This window comes from Geospiza fortis, unplaced genomic scaffold (genome assembly GCF_000277835.1).
Source record: "Geospiza fortis unplaced genomic scaffold, GeoFor_1.0 scaffold27, whole genome shotgun sequence".
In the NCBI taxonomy this organism is placed as follows: domain Eukaryota; kingdom Metazoa; phylum Chordata; class Aves; order Passeriformes; family Thraupidae; genus Geospiza; species Geospiza fortis.
The window spans coordinates 3497798-3515697 of NW_005054329.1; the positions used below are offsets into that span (position 1 = coordinate 3497798).

General features: G+C 49.7%; 1 protein-coding gene across 1 annotated transcript in view; it reads left to right on the forward strand.

Moving 5' to 3' along the window:
- Window positions 1–17900, forward strand: part of VAV2 (vav guanine nucleotide exchange factor 2) — an 89873-nt gene that overhangs the window by 53905 nt on the left and 18068 nt on the right. Inside the window, exons 4-11 of the mRNA XM_031057289.1 lie at window positions 170–238; window positions 8408–8510; window positions 9849–9863; window positions 10499–10597; window positions 11987–12055; window positions 12636–12736; window positions 15711–15810; window positions 17038–17133. Coding sequence (XP_030913149.1) covers window positions 170–238; window positions 8408–8510; window positions 9849–9863; window positions 10499–10597; window positions 11987–12055; window positions 12636–12736; window positions 15711–15810; window positions 17038–17133 — 652 coding nt within the window. The remainder of the gene's footprint in view (window positions 1–169; window positions 239–8407; window positions 8511–9848; window positions 9864–10498; window positions 10598–11986; window positions 12056–12635; window positions 12737–15710; window positions 15811–17037; window positions 17134–17900) is intronic.

The following is a 17900-nucleotide window of genomic DNA, read 5'->3' on the forward strand; positions in this document are numbered from 1 at the left end:
TTCCTGCTGCGCCCTGGGGAAGCAGCGGAGCTGGGACAAAACCAGCTTTGCAGTGAACATTCTGTGCTGCTCAGCAGGATGCTCAGGGCTGGGCTGAGCTCAGGGGCTCTGCTGTGAGGGGTGAGGCACCAATATAAAAATCTAACCCTGTCATTCCTTCCCTTGCCAGGCCCTTCCCTTCGGAGGAGACCACGGAGAATGACGATGACGTGTACCGGAGCTTGGAGGAGCTGGCGGAGTGAGTGGCCTCACCTTCTCCTGGGAGGGCTGAGGGAAAAGTTCCTGTGGCTTTTCCAGCAGAGGCAGATAAAGTTTGACAGCAGGGCTGGGAGAGCCAGCACGGCTGCTTTGATCCTTTGGCCAGGAGATTTTTGTGCTCTGACAAAAGTCCATCTTTTTCTGGTGGGAAGCCCTGGGAGATGTCGCTTTTAATCAGGTTGAGCTGATGAGTGGCTTGGTGGGGGGTGAAAGGGGCCAAACCTCCCAAACTCCTCCTAAATCCCAAAACCCTTCATCCTCTAAGGTGATCCAAGCCAGCTCTGGGAGTGAGGTACTAATTTTCCCCCATGGTGTTTTCTGGAGCTGCACCCCCATGTGTGATTTTGGTCCTGGGGCAATCAGAGAATATTTGGGTTGAAAAGGACTTAAAGACCTTTTCATCACACCTGTTTGCAATGGGCAGGGACACTTCTCACTATCCCACGTGGCTCCAAGCCCCATCCAAGCTGGCCTTGGACACTTCCAGGGTTGTTGTAGCCACGTCCTGCCGTGGCACCCGTCCTGCTTGTCCTTGGTGGGACGTGGGGTGATGCTGCTGCTGTCTCTGTCTGTGTTTATCTGCTTTTTGTGCCTGTGGTGGTGATGTAACAGGCTTTTAAAATCAACCTTGAACTGCAGCACACACGGTGAAGTGCAGGCACTATTGGAATTCAATGGCAGCATTCCCATCGAGCCAGGGCTCTGTCTGCCTCATAGGGAGGGATGGAGTGCATGGGTGGATGTGTGGCTTTATGCAGTTAAATATTATTGTTCCACAACATAAATAATAAGACTCCTTAATCCAATGAGTTCCTTATGGCTTCAGTTATTACAAAAGTAAATCATAAATTACCAGCAGAGGGAATGGAGTGCCCTGGAATTCCCTGCTTGCTGTTGGCTCCCAGCAGCTGCAGTTTAATAAAATTTTAACTCAGAAAGGGATCTTTTCAAGAATAGCATTTATTTGTGCCCCCTCTCCAAAAGTTCTCAAAATCCCTTTAATATTGGGGTTTAAAATTCCTGTTTCTCACACAGAGATGTGCTTTTAATTGGAGAGAGATTTGTGTGGGGACTCCCACAAGAGTGCTGGTGGGGATGGCAGTGCTGGCCTAGAAAGGGTGGGTTTGGGGTGCTGCCCTTGGTTATTTGGTGCTGGAAGTGGGTTCCCAGCTTTAATTGGTTATTTGGTGCTGGAAGTGGGTTCCCAAACTGGTTCCCTTGTCCCAGTCTGCTGGGGATAAGGTGTCCAGGTGGAAACTTCCCAAATTGTCCCTTGGGCAGAGGGGCTGTGATGCCCAGCAGATAACTTGGAGGTTTATTTAAACTGATTTCCCTGTTCTGTCCCAGATCTCCAAATTTAACTTTCCCTTTTTTCCCCATTCTCTGTAAAATCCTCTTCTTTTACATCTTATTTAGGACTTGCTGGGGAAAGGCATGTTGAAATGAGCAGGGATTGCACAGATTCCCTCACCCAGGCCTGCCCTCCCAGTGCATGGAAACACGGCCTACAAAACAGCATCAGAATCCCCTCATAGCTGGGAAAACCCCAAAAACTCCCTGGAGAACCCCTCAGCCTTTTCTCTTTGGAGAAAAAGCTCAGGATAAACCCTGAGTTGGTTCTAACAAGGCATTTTGAGGGCTGGTAAATGAGGTTTTCTTTGGAGAATGTCAGAATGCTTCATTTCAACTTGAGTGGACTAGTTTGGTGTCCCCAAGTCACGGTTTTGAATTCCTGTGCTGCAGAGCCTTTAAAATATGAACATATTTGTGATGGAGGTGCTGATTTGGGGAGCAGAAGGAACCAGGCTTTGTCCCTGTTGTCCCCATGATGCTCTAAAGAGTGAGAACCTTTATCCTGAGAGCTCTCCCAGCAGGGAGGAGCTGTGGGACAAAAACCAGGCCTGGACAGGGGCTGCTGTGTGTGCAGTCATGGGGCAGCCACGGGGTCCTGTGTGTTTAAATGGTGTTTAAGCCTTGGTGACCCCATTGTGCTTTCACCTTTGGGGTGGTGCAGGGATTAATCCCAGCTCCAGACACATCCCCAGCCTGCAGATCAAGGCACATAATTGCCTGGAAACAGCTATTTAGTTAAAAAAAACCCCCGAACAATTGGTGATGGAAAGGGGAAGGGAAGCTAAAAGGCTATCAGGGGAGCTGGGAAGTTCTCAAATTCCCTGTTTCCAGCCCTCTGGCCCCTCATTTTGCTGTGCCCTGGGCCAGATGGCAGCTTGCAGCCAGCCTGGGCAGATGGCAGGGGCTGCTTGCATTGCAAGTGCTGCCTGGTGGATGCTGTGGGGAGCTGGAAAGGGACAATTGGCCTCTGCTGCCTGATTTATTCCAGCCAGCCCCATGCCAGACCCTGGAGCAGCCGTTTGGGGGGTGGTTGTCCATGAAATGAGCTGGGTTTTGCAGCAGCAGCAGTGTGTGGGTTCATCCTCTGTGTCCCCAGATCAGGGATTGTCTGTGACCCTTGTCCTGAGGATGCTCCTTCAGCCATCTGGGGGGAGTTTGTCCATGAAATGAGCTGGGTTTTGCAGCAGCAGCAGCAGCAGCAGCGTGTGGGTTCATCCTCTGTGCCCCCAGATCAGGGATTGCCAGTGACCCTTGTCCCGAGGATGCTCCTGCAGATCCCTGGGGAGGGGAGCTGCTGCTTCCCACATGGCTGTGGCTGCTGGGAGCTGATGTCAGGAGGCAATTATCCACCTTACTGCCCTGCTAACTGCTTTTCCATCCCCCTTTATGGCTCTTTCAGCTGCTCCAAACCATCCTGGTACCTCAGAGTTATATTTAACATTTCACCTAAATTTTCTCCGCTGCCACTTGAGCTCTCTCCAGTTATTTTGTCTCGTTAAATTTATGGCAGTGATTAATCCTGGCTCTCTTTACAGCCCCAGAGCCTTCTTTATGATGAACCTTCTCCTCTGCAGTGGCACAATTAGGTGGATGACACAGGGCAGATATTGGGTTCTTTGTTGGCTGCTTGAAGAATTCAAGAGTCAGGCAGAAGTTCTGTGGATGGTTTGATGTGAAACATTTAATTTGCATTACTTTTACCTTTGCTTTCTCTTCTGAAGATAATTTGTTATGAGGAGAGGAGTTGTAGGTGTTGCATAAAGGACCAAAAAAGTGTTTTAGGCAAAGCAGGTCCCCTCCAAACCCTACCCTTGGAGAGCTTTGTCCCACAGGTTGATGTTGATGTCCCCTGCTCTTGTTTTGAGCTGCAGCTCGCTGGGAATTTATCCCCAATAAATTCATTGGGATAATTGTGTATTCCAAACCTTTCCATCCTGGAGAAGAGGGGAAGGAAATGTGCTAGGCCACAGTTTCTCAAGTGAGGCCTCTTCTGGGCTCAGCTTCTTGCTGAAGTTTCTCCTGCTTCTTTCACTTCTTGCCCCCCTCACATCTTCCAAAATAGCGCTGTGATCAGCAGAATTTCTCAAATGCATTAACAAAAGTAACGAGCACAGGAGCCAAGGTGAGATGATAAGTGAGCTGCCACTTTTCCCATTATTTTTATGTTGGACAAAGCAGGCACGACAGCCCCTCAAATAAATGGCTCCGTGGTGCAGGGCACTTGAGCCAGAATGCCTGTAAATGTGTCTGTCCCTTGTGTGTCACTCCTATTGATTTTTACATGTCCTGCTCGTGCCATTTCTGAGATCATATTGGTCACTTTTCTTAGGATCAGAGCCTAAGAAATTCCGCTTGGAATGGGGAATGTAACACCCAAGAAGAATAGATGGGGAAAGGCTTCTATTTCCAGACAAGTGTCTCCATCCAAGTCAAATCTGAGTAATTAAAACCCTGCAAGATCTCGAGTCCCCCAGCTGCACATCTTGCACTCCCTCACCCTGAAACCTAAACCTGCCAGATGTGCTGCAAATTTAGGGTTCTGCTTGTCCTCTCTGACAGAATGAGGGGGTTGGCTGGAGGAACCGTGCATTTATAGCTGTGAGTGCAGAGTGAGGATGAGAAAGTGGGGATTGGGATGGGCTGGAGCCTCAGAGACCCTGCAAACCTCCCAGCCTGGTGGCTCTGAGATCTTCTGGCTCTTAACCCTGGTCACGGGACTGGAAATCTGGGGTTGTCTCTTGGTTGTCTTATTTTAGCTCCTTCTGTCCCCTGCTGCTCTTTCTTTTGCTGTTCCTGGTGGTTCTGGCTCTTTCCTCAGTGTGGTTTGGACGGAGTTTTGCTGTGGTGGGTTTGTCATGAGGGTTTGTCCTTGAATTCTTGAGGCTGGTACAAACTCATCAACTTCCCACAGCAGCTTTTATGGCTGGAGAGGCTCTTCAGTGGCCCTGAAATCCCTCAGGGCTTCCCCAGTGTCACTGCAGAGATGAGTGCAGGGTTCCTTCAGCGTGCAGGACCTGCTGCGTGTCATTTATTGGGGCATCACAAGCTGTTTGTGCCCATGGTCCTTTCCAGCCCCAAAAATGCTGTGATTTTATGGATTTGTCCTTCCCTTTCCCCCACTCCAAGGCAGCATCCTGGCACCATTCCCTGTGCTCTGGGAGCTGCTCCTTGGCATGGCTGCTGCCTGCCTGGGTGGGTGTTAGTGCCCAGCAGGCACTGCCAGCGAGGCAGTGCTCAGCCAAAAGCATTGTTTTAGCCTGAAATTGCCTTAGATATGAAAAGCTTTATTCATTATCAGCTTTTCTGGCTCGGCAAGAGGCTGCCAGCCCAAAGCTGGTTGCATCCATCCTAATAACAGTAATTGCAAGTGCTGGTGTTCCCTCTGAAGGGCGCCTGAAATCCCTTTCCTAACCCCAGAGCTGTCAATGAATCTCCTAATCCAGGCAGTAGATCACAGGCTCTGATACCCACGGGTTACTCACAGACTCTGCCGCTTTTATTGAAGGAGTAAATTGCTTTTCTTTGTGAGGAATGAGGTGATCTGGCTTTCCTTGCTCAAGTTGTTCCATCTGCCCCTGACATGCCTGGGATGCTGAATTTATTGCCTGAATTCAGCGTGTCCTGAGGTTTCCACTGGCTAAAATCATCCCAATCCCTGTTTTAAGGACAGGGAGGGTGTGTATTTTCACAAGGTGGGGACAGGTGAGGATCAGTATGTGCAAAGCAGAGATGTCAATATCCATACGGCCCTGCAGGAGCTGGGCTGCTCCAGGAGAGGCTGATCCTCGTGCTTTACTGCTCTCCATAAAAGCTGCCAGCCTCTGGTGTTTCTCAGAGATGCACTGAGAATGTGTTTTAATAAATAACAGACTGCTGGACCGTGGTGATGTTGTAATATTGCCACGGTTGTTGGGTTTGAGGAACTCTGCTGCTTCTCCCCAGAGCTCTGGAGTGGAGGTGCCTCTCTGGGTGTCCCCAGGATGTGGGAATAGTTCCTATTTTTTCCCCCAAACCAGAAATTGGAGTAGAGAAGGGCTTGTTCTGGTGTGGAGCACCAGGAAGGGCTGGAGCAGCGAGGCTCAGCCCCTTCATTAGGGGAGTGGAGCTGAGAGGGGTGGGGGCAGCATTTGTGTCCAAGGGCTGCTGGCACTTCTGAGGGCAAATCTGCTGGATTGTCCCTTGGGAGGTGTTTCTTTCCTGGTGGGAAAGGCCATCATGGGGCATCCACCCTTCTCCAGTCTCAGCCCATGGTTGAGCAAAACCCATCTGGCACTTGGGGACATGGCTGAGGGATGGTGGTGCTGGGTTCAGGTTGACCCAGATATTCTTGGAGGGTTCTCCCAACCCTGATGATCCTGTGAAAGCCCCTTCAGCAGCACACCCCTGCTTGTGTTGATGCCTTAGGAGGAAATGATGCCTGAGGTTTTAGCTTTTATATTTTTCAGATATATTATATTGTTATATTATTCTGGGCTGCTTTGGTGTGCAGTTCTGAGCTTCATATGAGGGGATGCTGAGCTCTGTGCACAGAGCAGGGAGACAAAACAATTCCTGCTCCAGCTGGGCACCAAGGACAAATGATCCAAATCTCAGCCACAAGAGCAGAAAGAACGTAAGCTGAAGAGAGGAAAACAAGCAGGGTGGGACTGCCTGGGCTAAAGCTGGAATGGGACAATGAACTGCAAGATGCAAATGCAGCAGAACTGATCCCAGGGAGAGACCCCGTGAGCGCTCGTGCATTTTGGGACCATTTTGGTTCATCTTGGGTGCATTTTGTGCCCATTTTGGTTCATTTTGGGTGCATTTTGGGACCATTTTGGTTCATCTTGGGTGCAGCCCTGGCTGGGCTCTTGTGCTGCCCAAGGTGGATCCCTTGAGGAGATCCTTTTAATAAATCCCTGCTTTATCCTTTAACTCTGCCCAGCCTCTGTTCTAGCTCAGCCTTCCCAAGGCATCATTTCCACACCCAGCTGGGCTCCTGCCCGTGCCATTAACCCAACCACACATTCCCAAAACCCCTCCAGCCATGGAAATGATGTATGGAGAGGCAGCCAGCAACCCGAGAGAGGTGTGGGCAGGGAGATTCATCAGGAGCTGGGAGTGACTGGCTCTGGAAGAGGAGCAGAGCTGAGAATATAAATATTGGTGCAGATAATAACGGTGATGCCTGGGAGGGGGAAGATGGATCACCAGCTATTAGTGGGCATTATTGCAGCAGCTGCAATGCATCACCCGGGAAGAATGGGATGGATACATCATGCCAGTGTATTTATTTAAAATCCCCAAACTTTTCTTGAATAAATCTGCTTGTATAAATAGAAGGGGCCGTAGTTAAGCAGCCTGGTTTTGCAGGCAGATGTGCTCTGCTGCTCCCTGATACGTAATAGAGAGATGTTGAGTGTCACTCTTGGAGCACAGCTTTACACCTAAATTTATTTGTGTGTAATTAATGCCCCTGTTGAAAGGCACAGCTCGTAAAATATGCGAGCACTGTTTGATATTCCAGCATTTCACACTGTCCTGATCCTGTGGGATTGACTTCAGTGGGAGCTGTTAGCAGCCAGCACCTGTAGATCTAAGCACTGGAATTATTATTGTTAATTGGTATTTAATATGGGCCGAATTTTCAAAAGTATTCCGAGGCTGAGGAGCCCCTGGGAGGGGTGTGGAGGCTCAGATGATAATTAATTACTGAACAGCATCACCTTTAGCACAAACTGGGCTCTACAGCTCTGGGATGCCTTTGAAGCCTGGGAATGCAGGGGCAGCTCCAAAGTGGTGGGGCTGGTCCTCAAAATGTGACGCTTTGCTGCTTAATTTCTCCCTGCTGTAAATGGTGTTATTGGCCTCTGTCCACCAAGCAGATTGTTTTATGGCGGTCAGGAGAGCCTCCAGCTCCTCTGGGAAATGCTGGATTAAAAATCACCCTGTTCCCCATCAGGGCAGGGTTTTGTGGGAGTTGGTGCATCACTCAGATAATGGGATGCAGAGTGTTTAAACCTGGATGGAATGCCCAGGGCTGGGTCCTGGCATTGCTGTGGGTCCTGCACAGCCCAGGGTTGGTTCATCAGGGCTGGGATGCTTCTGCTACTGCTCAGAGACATTGGTTGAGTGTTTAATATAATATCTGCTCCTGCTTGGAGTGCATCTGGGCTCCTACAGCAGTTTGCACCCCTGGCTGGGGGAAGGGGATGGTTTTTTGGCACAAATAAATGTTTTCAGTGAGGAAAAGAAAAATCAGATCAAGAACAAACGCAGAGCCTTAAGCAGACCAAAATCCAACCTTAGAGTGAATTCTCTGAGCACGATACAAAGTCACTGAGGCAAGATCTGTCCTGGTCCTGCAGAGGAGCTGAAGGGGAGGTTGTGGCCACTTTTGGGGCAGGTGGAGCTGGAGCTGGTGGCTCAGGTGGCCCCTCTGGGTGCTTGGCTGGCAGATCCATCTCAGCTGGGCCCATTAGTGCTGAGCAAAAGGATCTGCAGGGGCAGAGCTGGCAGCCCGTGGTGCTGTGGGCATCGTGGGCACAGAGCCTGGCACAGGGCACAGAGCCTGGCACAGGGCACAGAGCCATTCTTGGCTGTGATCCCTGCTCGTGTCCAGCAGCGTTCTGCCTTTTCCAGCCTCCAGCCAGCGGAAAGAAATGTGCAGCGGGCACTGATCCGGGAAAAACAGAGAGCAGGGGCTGAATTCCCACAGGATTCTCTTACTGGGGTTCTCCTCCCTCCTTGGTGCTGATGAAGTGCCAGTGAACATCCCCTGCGTGTTATCCCTGACTCCTTCTCCTTCTCCTTGCAGCGAGCACGACCTGGGGGAGGACATCTACGACTGCGTGCCCTGCGAGGATGAGGGCGATGATATCTACGAGGATATCATCAGAGTGGAGGTGCAGCAGCCCATGGTAACGGCCCAGCTGTGTTCTCACAGCCACACCTCGCCGGGAGGGGGAGGGAGGGGGTTCCAGGGAGGACAGAACTCCCTGCCACTGGCAGGTGATGCTGCAGGGACGGGAATTGCTCGGAGTCGCTCCTCCAGACTGGGATGGCACCAGCCCACAGGGGTTCTACAAGGAGTTTCCCAGCCCAGCCTGTCATCTGCAGGGGTTGGGGAGGAGGGAGGGGAAAGGGAGGCCTAATAAGCCCTGAAAGAGAAGCTAAAAATAGGATTTTGCTGCTGCTGCTGAGGCTGTGTCACTCCAGCCTTTCCAGGGAGGCTCCTCCTGCTCCGTCAGCCAGAGGTGCCACTGGTATTTTTAGTGCAGGGTGACAGATCTGTGTGTCAGGGAGCCAGCAGCTGTCTGGGCCTGCTGCTCCTCCCTGGAGCACGAGGATGTTTACAGTGGAGCTTTCTGGGGCAGCAGGGACCAGTGTGGCATTGGGGATGCCCCATTTGTCACCTCTAACAAGCCTGAGTGTGAGGCAAGGACAGCATCATGGATGTCTCCAAGGGCTCTGGAGCAAATATCACACTCCATGGGTGAGCCAAGGAGGTGTTGGTGGCCCTTGCACCTCCCCAGGGTGCCCACAGCCACCTCCCTACCTGTGTCCCAGAGTGTGACCTTCCAAATTTTCTGCCCCCCCTCCAATATCTGCCTCCCCCAGGCTTTGTTCAGCCACTGTCCCCTGGTTCCCACCTCCCTGGAACAAAGCAGGATCAATGGACAAGTTCAGTGATCAATCCCTGGAGGGGCTGGAGCCTGGGAATGCAAGGCTCCATCCATGGGTGCCGTAGCTCTGGTTCCTCAAAGATCATAAACCCCTCATTCCATCCCTTTGCGCCTTGGCTGCAGCTGGGGGAGCTCCCTGCACACCAAAACCCCCTCTGCATCGTGGGGTTGGGCCCAGAATATTCCCCCTGATCCTGCCAAAGTGCTTGGAGCTGAAGGCAGCACAGCTCCAGTGGTTTTTGCCACCAATTGCAAAAGCCACTTGGCCCAAGAACTGCCCCAGGGGAAGGTTTTGGTAGGAATATTTTGCATAAATGGGAAAAAATGGGGGAAAGCTCCAGCAGCCAGGTAATATGGGATTAAGGTCCATGGAATTGGCAATTTTTCACTGTCCCCTCCACATTATTTTATGCTTTCTGCTGAGCAGTTGAGAGCTGTGACTCCCTTTCACTTCCCTGAGCAAAAGAATCTATTTTTAATATATCTCCCCCAAAACTGAACGTTTTTGGGTAACATTTGTTGCAACAGCAAGCGTGTGATGCTAATGGCTTCTTGTATTTCTGCATGCTTCAGATTAGATACATGCAGGTAAGAGGAATTGATTAAAATCTGGGGTTTCGTGCAGCTGCTGGGTCCCAGCTGTGAGTTCTGAGGGGGTGGACAGAGGGGCTCTGTTCCTGTGCATGATCCATGAAACCCCAGCACTGAACTCCCTCCCAAATTCACATTCTGCCCTGCCAAGTGCAGCAGCTCCCGACACGTGGGCCCAGCTTTGCAGAGCACAAGTGACTCCAGGAGCTGGGGCTTTGGGAAAAGCACGTTTTATCAGATTTGACCTAAAATCAGGAGAATTGGCAACCCTGGCCAGGGATTTGTGTGAGTCTGATGTATTATTTGTGACCCACTTAGTATCTGTTGTGAGTTTCATCTTAAGCAATTAAAAAAAAAATTAGAAAGAGAAAAAAATCAGCCTTTATCTCTTATTATTCTTCTTTAGCTGATAGCCTTTGGTGGTGTGGCTGTAATAAATGCAAAAAATGCAGTTTTTCCATGTTGAAACACATTTAACAACACAGCCAAGGTTCCTCCATATATTTTTTGGATAAAAATAGTTCCCTTTAGCATAAACCAGTAGGGGTTCTCTCCTGATTTTCCAAAGTTGTGCTTGGTTGCTGGGCCACCCTTAGGACCATCTGACCATGAATTATTTTGCCTTTCCCTAGAAAATGGGAATGACAGAAGATGACAAAAGGAATTGCTGTTTGCTAGAAATCCAAGAAACTGAGGCCAAATACTACAAAACCCTTGAAGACATAGAAAAGGTGAGAGCTGAGCCCTGCTTCCCCCAGCAGCCCTGCGTCCCACATGAATTGTGCTGGGTTGGTCCTTGCTCCCAAAACTGGGAGATGTGAGGGGCAGGATGGAGGAAAATGGGAGAGGAGGGGGAATCCACAAAACCCTGAGAAGCAGCAATGTGCAGGAGGCAAAACCAGCACCTTTTATTGTGATTGCTGCAGATTAGAGCCAGGCTGAAAACGCTCCTGCTGTGTCCCCCCATCCTGGGGTGAGAATCTCCCACTCCTGGCTCAGCCAGGCCGGGTTTGCTGATAAGAGCTGTGTTTGCAGATATCTCTTATCACTCTGATTGCCACGGAATAATTCCTTCATTCCGAGTGCTGAAGCTGTGCTGACTTGCCATTGAAGCTAATTGGATTAAAAGGAACGTTCTGCTGCCTAAATTTGCGGGGGTTTAATTGGTTTTGATGAATTATTGTGGCTCCTTTCTTTTAAAAAACAAATGAAAGGGAACACCTCAGCAATGGATGGAGCCTGGAGGTGATTCCTGCTCCCAGGAAAGCTGCAGGAAGGAAGAACAATAATGAAAATCAAGCTGCCATTTCTAATCACCCCGATGCTTTTGTTTCCTCCCCTTTTGCCATTCTTTCCCTCTGTCTGTTCTGCTGAAAGTTCACCCGAAGAAGCTGTGAGCAAAACTGGGGGAAAAAATGGAAGAACATTTCCCATTTTCCAGGAAAATGTCCCAGTATATTTGTCATTTATGTTTCCAAGGAACCCTTGATCCTTGGAAACAGCCACAGCCCTTTGGTGCGGGAGAAAGGAAGAGTTAAATCATTGCTTTCTTATCAATTAAAGCTTTGCAGGTCCTGGTGGTGTCATGGGTGGAATTTCCCCTCCTGGGTTGTTGTATTTGGGGTTTTTTTTGCAGTCCCAAGTCACAACAGAACAGTAGATGTTCCTATGAATATGTATTTGTTCAGAAAGGCATTGCCCATGTAATCACATCACTGCTGCCTTCTCAAGGGCAGAATTCCAGGGAGATAAAGGGCTGGGGAGATGCTTCAGTGCAGCAGAGTGCATTTCACCCCCCTTGCTGCAGCTTTAGCAGGGGAAGGGGCTGTGGGCACCCATGGGTGGGGGTCTGGCACCTTTCCACTCCTGGAAATGCTGTGGGAGCTCAGGGATGATGCACTCATGGAATTCATGCTCCCACTTCCATCCCTCCTCATCCTCTGCCTTTGCAAGTGCTTAAACTCATCAAAACCTGCCCAGGTGAACTCAGCTGGTGAAGCAGAAAGTTTAAAATAAAATAAAATAAAATAAAATAAAATAAAATAAAATAAAATAACCCTTGCACAACCTCGTTCCCTGCTCTGCAGTACCTCAGTCCCTTTTCCGTTTCCCTCTTGCAGAACTACATGAACCCCCTGAGGCTGGTGCTGACTCCCCAAGACATGGAAGCTATTTTTATCAATTTGGAGGTAACACCGTGGGCATTGTGCCTCAAATCTTTGTTCTTTCCACAGCAGCTCAGCCCTCTCCCTGCTTAGGAGGAGGTTTTCTGATTTCCCGTTAGATTTGTGCATTCACTTGGAGAGCCCCGGCATTTCGTGTGCTGTGGAGCTTAAAGTGCTTTAGGAGACATTCTTTAACACTGAGTTTTAGAGGTGGGGAATGTATGGGCTCTAGGAAGGAGAACAATTCTATCTAGTGGATGTTTCAGGGCTGGGGCTCTGGGTTTTAGCTGATTTAGGCACAAAGTGATGAAGGGATTTATTTCTGCTGTGGTGTGCACAGGGTCTAGGTCAAAACCTGGCATCTCCTCCACTCCTTCCATCCCAAATCCTCCTCCCTCCCCACCCTGGGGCATTTCTCCCTGCTGGAATTACACCCCTGTCCTCCAGGCCAGCCAGGGCTGCCTCCCACCAGAACAGCTTTCTTTACAACCACCTAAAAGAGGGAAGCCCCTGCCTGGTGGAGGAGGGAATGTGCATTTCTCTGGGCTCTGCTTGCCCACCTGCTTTGAACGTGTGTAAAGTGTTGGCTGTTGCTTGGTTTTAGGACCTCATTAAAGTGCACTTCAGTTTCCTGAGAGCCATCGATGTCTCGATGATGTCTGGAGGAAGCAGCCTGGCAAAAGTGTTCCTGGAGTTCAAAGAGAGGTAAAGGAATCCCAGGCTTCAGGCAGCTCCAGTTCTAACAGATTTGGGTTATTTTTGGAGATTTAAACAGAGTTCTTGTTGCTCTCTGCCTTCTCACTGTCTACTACAGCCTGAAAAGAGGTTGGAGCCAGGTGGGGATCTGTCTTTTTTCTAAAGGAACAACAGGACAAGAAGAAATAGCCTCAAGTTCCACCGGGGGAGGTTTTGAATGGATATTAGTGAAAATTTCTTCACTGAGAGGGTTGTCAAGCACTGGAACAGGCTGCCCAGGGTGGTGGTGGGGTCACCATCCCTGGAAGTGTCCAAAAATTGTGTGGCTGTGGTGCTTAGGGCCGTGGTTTCGTGGCAGTGCTGGCTTAATGGTTGGACTCAGAGGTATTTTTCCACCTTAATAATTCTGTGATTCCAGAAATGCCTTTCACAGCAGCCCAGCTTTGCACCCTCCACAGCAAAATGGTTTGAGGCAGCTGAAACATCACTGAGAGCTGACATTAAGCAGCAAAACCCAGCCACAACTTCAGGTGACCCAGGGCAGAGGCTGGGACAGCTCCCCTGTGACCACCAGGCTGCCTTGGATCCCTGCTCCTGCAAACCCCTGGATTTTCCTTGAGCTCAGCATCCTGCAGGAGACTGAACACCCAATGTGATTGTGGGGACAAAGATGAGCTGGAATGGAGCAAAACCTCCAGGGGTTTTGTGTGGTCTCTGCAAGGGCTGTGATGTGGTGGGGTGACTCCTGTGCAGGGGAGACTCAGCCCTGCTCTGATCAAAGTGATTCCTCACCCTCAAGGAATCTCATATTTGGCACAGAGCTCATCCTGCACCTTCTGCACGATGAATAAATGTAAAAGTTTCTTTCACAAACAGAATCAATCCTGGCTTTTGGCGGCTGCACGCAGGAGCACCCCAGCACGCAGAGATAAGGTTGATAAAAGCCTTTAATATCCTTAATACTAATCAAAGGGTGATTCATTGTGGAATGGTGCCAGGCTGTTTTTTCACTGTGATTAAACCAGTGTCTAGACACAGAAATGCCATTCAGAAGTCAATAACTCCAGAAATACCATCTGCATTAATAACGCACCGTGAGGTCACATCTTCCATCATTCTGGGGGCCTCTCGTTATAAAGGACATTTTTTTTTTCTGGCCTAAATTGCAAAAATATTCCAAAGAGGAATGCAAATAATTTCAAAACACTCAGGTGGTTTTGATCTCCTGATTCCTGGCTCAGCCCCATGCATGCCAGTGCCAGCCCTGGGGCAGGGCTGTGGGCGCAGGGAGCAGGGAGGGGACACAGGAGGGGTTCTGGAGGTGACACTGCTGCCCAGGCAGGAGCACAAGGCTGGGTTTTGAGCCATTAAATCGATGGTTTTTTTCTGTTAACATGCTGGTGGGAGCTGGGAGGATGCTTGGAGCTGGTGAGTTCATGCAGATGGGTGAAGCAGCTGACCCCCTTCCTAAGGGAGCTTGCAAACAAATTCCTGAAGGACCTGAAAGCCTTGGAGAGGTGTGAGGGAAGGAGAAAAAGCAGCTGTGAGGCGGTGATGGTGGATCTGAAGCTCTCCTCAGCCCATGGGGACTTTGGGGACATCGGTGCTGTGGGAAACTGCTGCTCAAGGAGGGTTTTGCCTTGGAGAAGTCCCTAAAATCAGATTGTTGGGGATGAAGAGTTTGGAGCAAGCTGATGTAAGCAGGCAGAGTCCTTTCCTCCCTCAGGAAAGGCAGGAGGAGGAGGAGGTGAACTCACTGGGGAGACAGTTTTGCCTCACCAAGAAGGGAACATGGACCTCCAGAGTCCCCACTTGGTCTCTCTGAATATGAGACCTTCCTCCATCAGATCTGTCCATGACCAATAACTCCTGCACATCCTTGGAGACATTCTGGCAAGATGATGCATTGCTCCTTGGCTTTGCAGGGGCCTTTTTTAAGGAAATAGTTTGTAAATCTCTTCCTCTGGAAGCCAGAGGTTTGAATTTATGCTCCTGAAGCCTTTTTGAAGCTCTCCCCGTGCTGGCAAGGTGGATATTTTTGTGCCTGTGCAGAAATTGTCAGGGGGAAATGGTGGAAGAATAATCTTTAGTGGCTGTGGCTCCATAAATCTCTTTATTCTCTTCCCTGCAGGGTGTGAATGTCCCATGTTTATGGAGCACTGGGTCAGTGGTTCCCAGGTCATCTCCATCGAGAGATGAGGCCCCCAGATAATGGATGAGGTGCAGTTTGTGATGGAAGATGTGTCTTAGCAGCAGCAGCACAGTTAACAGCCAGAAAGGGGGAGAAAACCCAACCCTGTCAGGCAGGATTAATGAGGGAAAAGGGGGAATCCATGACAAAACTGCTCTTTTTTTGTCAGTGTTTAAATTTATAGCCCAGGCTGTCCATGCAGAGCTTCACTGTGTTTCCAAAGGCTGTGACAACATTCTTTTCCCAATTACCCAGGCTCTTGATCTCTAGGTCCCTGTGGCTCTTTCAAGAAGATGTGATTCTAAAATGTGACACGGAACCATCGTAGAATCACTGAAAGGTTTGGGTTGGAAGGGACCTTTAAATTCATCCCACCTCACCCCCTGCCATGGGCAAGGACACCTTCCACCATCCCAGGTTGCTCCAAGCCCCATCCAGCGTGGCCTTGGATAATTCCAGAAACTCTCTGGACAGCTTCTACAGTTCCTCACCACTTTCACAAGGAAGAATTTCATCCCACTGTCTCATCTACCCCTCCAAAACCAGGCTCCTCTGCTCTGGCCACCCAGCCCCTTCTGTTCATCATGAGCTGCATCACCTCCACAGGCTCTGGAAGCTTCTAAATGTTCAAACGTTGAAAATCTAAATGTCAAAAAGCCACACAATAAAAGCAGTGAAAAGGGGGGATGGCTGTTTGCCTCACCTTTTGCTGTACACACATTGATACATCTTTTACAACAGCTTATAACTGCCAGCATTTCCAGTTAAACCTGTGATTTTCCTTCCCTCCAGGCTGCTGATTTATGGCAAGTACTGCAGCCACATGGAATATGCCCAGAACACCCTGAACCACCTCCTTGCCAACCGGGAGGACGTGAGGCAGAAGGTGGAGGTGAGCAGGGGGCTGAGGGCTGTCCCCAGCCCTGTCACAGCTTTGGGGAGGACCTGCTGGAGCTGAGCATGGTGCCTGGGGAATGTCTGATTGACAAGAGAGAAGAAGGGTGTCAGAGTGTGTCTGTGCTGCCACAGAGGGAGCAAAGCTGGGGTTTTTCCTTTTCTCCTCACCAGACCCTCACTCTGTCCTTCCCCCCCAGGTTTATCCAAGCCAAAACAAACCAGTGATTTTATTTGAGTGGGACTGGCTGGGACAAATTCTCGGAGTTGTGCAAAGAACAGCTGAGCATCCCCAAAGCAGGAGCCACGTGGTTTTCCAAAGCCACCAGCAGCACTGGGGACACTCAGAGGCAAACCCAAATCCCCAAGCAAACACCAGAATTCCTGGCCTGGCCCCCTCAGTGTGAATAGGGGCTGATCCAGACATTAAGGGAATCAAAGGAGCCCCAGAAGGGCTGCATTGTTTGAGCTGCTGTTTTTACCCAGCTCTGATTGCTGCTTTGCTCCTGATGCTAATCAGAATTTGCCAGGCTGTCTGTCTGTGTTACCTCACCTTCTGCAAATGTGCTTTGATTCCCTGTGTGAACCCAATCCAGGGGTAAAACTGCAGTTAGGAATTGTGTAAAATGTGCTCTCTGTGTCTCACACCAAGGCTGGAGCATCCAGCTGCTCCCTGATTTTGCTGTGCCTCCCTCCCTCGTGGCAGCTCTGTCTGGTCACACAGTGGGGCTGAAAATGAGTCTGGGCAAAGGTAATGGTGACAAAACTTCCTGCAACCACAATTAGCTCATCTTAATGACTTAATGCTCATCAGTGACTCCAGAGGCACAGGCTGCATGCTCAGTGCCAGCCCCTCACAGATCAGCTGCAGTAGTGAGGAGGTGGCTGAGGCAGATGGGTTTCATGTGACATTTCCCCAGGTCTGGGAGCATTCATCAGTGCCCTAATGAGCAGCATCTCATTAGGCTGGAGTGGCTCATTTGCATGGCAGTGGCTGGAATTGAAGGTCCAGCCCCTGGGTTAATCCCTTGATGTCCTCTGTGGTGGGAGCCCAGCCCTGGCTGGGTGGCTGCAAGGACCACAGGTCTGTGGGCATCAGAACTGAGTTTACAGGGGCCAAACAAACATTCTCAAGACTTCACAGACTTCCTTTAGTCTCTGAAAACATTATTTTAGGTGTGAAGCTGTTGTTTTCTCACTGCTGATTTCTTGATCCCCTTCCTAGGAATGCACACTGAAGGTCCAGGATGGGAAATTCAAATTGCAAGATCTGCTGGTGGTTCCAATGCAGAGAGTTTTGAAGTATCACCTCCTGTTAAAAGTAAGTTTTTCAGCACTGGCACTTCTCTCTCTGCTGTAGCATCTTTCACCTCTGTCAGTGGAGGGTGAATCACTGTCAAAAGCACAGCAAGGGTTGGGATCTTTATGCCCCTTCAAATAAAATAATTACTAGAGCTACTTAACACGACATAATATTTGTGCTGTCTCCTAAAGTACAGTGACCCAGGGTAATTCTGCACTTGCTACCCGCGAGAGGCACTTAATGAATATAAAATAAGCTTGCATATAATCTGATTATGTGTGAAATTCCTCCACTCAGCTCCATGTAACAGATCTCTCAAGCACCAGCCCTTGGTGTGTTCCCTGTCCTGCAGCCACAGCTGCCTGCCCGGGCATCCCTGCATCCCTGCCACCTCCCTGGCATCCCTGCTGTCACCCAGGCATCCCTGGCATCCCTGCCACCTCCCTGGCATCCCTGCTGTCACCCAGGCATCCCTGCATCCCTGCTGTCACCCAGGCATCCCTGCATCCCTGCCACCTCCCTGGCATCCCTGCTGTCACCCTTGGAATGCCTGCAGCCACCCAGGCATCCCTGTCACCACCCTGCCAACACTCAAGCAAACCCTGTCTGGTGCAAGCAGGGTCTGGGCACCTTTCCTTGCACATCCAAACTCTTTCTTTTTATTAATTTACATTTACTTTTATTATTTCATTTTTATTAATTTATATTCACTTTTTATTATTTATTATCTTATTATTTATTTCTTATTATTTTTAGTTTTATTTTATTTTTATTATTTTTATATA